The following is a 1386-nucleotide window of genomic DNA, read 5'->3' on the forward strand; positions in this document are numbered from 1 at the left end:
ACAGATGGGGATGGGAGGGGAGAGATCCCCTCCTACGAAAATGTAGCGGCAGGTGAGACCAGTAGAAATGGGGGATACAGAGGTGCCGGAAGGAGTAATAAAGATATTCCAGTCATGGGCGCTCGTTGGCAGATAGGGTTGGGAAGTAGATGTCTACCTAGAGCAACGAAAAGACCCAGGTACGTAATTCCAAATAGTAAACTGAAAGAATATAGAGAATACATGAAAGATCATGCCCTGATTTGCGAGTTTGTGGGAACCTGACCATCTAAGAAAGACTTGGCCAAATGGATACAACATCTATGGAAGCCCAAGGGACATATAGACTTAAAACTAGGGGCAAAGGGTTTTTTTACAGTCATTTTCACTAGCCTCGAAGATAAGGAGAGGATGTTTGAGGGAGGACCATATTTCCTTAATAACGCTGGACTATTCATAAGGCACTGGGAGGAATGCTATAACCCAGATAAGGAGAAAATGCTAGCGGTGCCTATCTGGGTAAGACTGTTTGGACTCCCAATCGAGTTCTGGGATCCAGAGATTCTGGAAGGGATAGGAAACACGATTGGGACATTTGTGAAAGCGGCGGAGACCACCAAAAGGGGAAAATACACATCCTATGCCAGGATCTGTGTATACATGAATATCACAGAACCGCTACTGGAGTATATCGAATTAGAGTACCATGATGAGATCTGGCAGCAACCAGTGGATTACGAGCATATCCCATTTAGATGTCGAAGATGCCACGAATACGGTCACCTTATTAAACAATGCCCCTTGAATGCATCTGGAGAGGTAGCAGAACAGGGGAAGGAGGAACAAAAGGAGACAGAGCCAAATAGGGAAGATGACGAAGGGTTCATGGAAGTTCTTTAGAAGGAAATCTCAAAAAGGATCACTCCATATAAAATCAACTGTAAAAATAATAATCAGAGAAAACCAAAACAAGTTTGGAGTACTACAGGAGGAGGAAATGGAATTGGAGAAGGTAGCCAATGAAGAGGAACCAGGGGAACCTACAAAAAGGGCAGTAGAAAAAGACATGATGCAAACTATAGTAGAACAAGAGAAAGCAGGAGAAAACCTAGGAACTCCCCAAGACCTATCCGAAATGGAAATAGACCCACAAAAGGAAAAAGGAAGTGAAGAAGAACAAGTTATGAAGAGACTTCTGCAAGAATGGTGTCATCTGGATGAAAGATTCATCCTAGAAGAACAAAAACAATTATACAAGGAAATGTTCCAAAAATACAAGGGGAAAGGAGGGACAACTGCAGCAAATCAACTAGAACAGTTAGGAACACAAGGAGGACAAAGCATGGAAGTGGGAAACACTAGAAAGGTAGGGAGGAAAATAGGGAGAAGACCTGAGGGAAATCATCC

The 1386-nt window shown here is 43.1% G+C and overlaps 1 protein-coding gene across 1 annotated transcript; it reads left to right on the plus strand.

The window, feature by feature from the left end:
• Positions 1-390: 390 nt before the first annotated feature.
• Positions 391-879, plus strand: LOC149182938 (uncharacterized). Its single transcript, XM_089414732.1, has one exon. The coding sequence runs from the start codon at positions 391-393 to the stop codon at positions 877-879; it is 489 nt and encodes a 162-aa protein (XP_089270858.1).
• Positions 880-1386: the final 507 nt, after the last annotated feature.

The sequence above is a fragment of the Pinus tabuliformis genome, chromosome 3_2, assembly GCF_031772625.1.
Source record: "Pinus tabuliformis cultivar Carrire ecotype Pingquan chromosome 3_2, CPIR1, whole genome shotgun sequence".
NCBI lineage: Eukaryota > Viridiplantae > Streptophyta > Pinopsida > Pinales > Pinaceae > Pinus > Pinus tabuliformis.

What these genes read in the sequence shown, in the direction of transcription:
- LOC149182938 (XM_089414732.1), top strand. Translation starts at nt 391, where the DNA reads ATGTTTGAGGGAGGACCATATTTCCTTAATAACGCTGGACTATTCATA.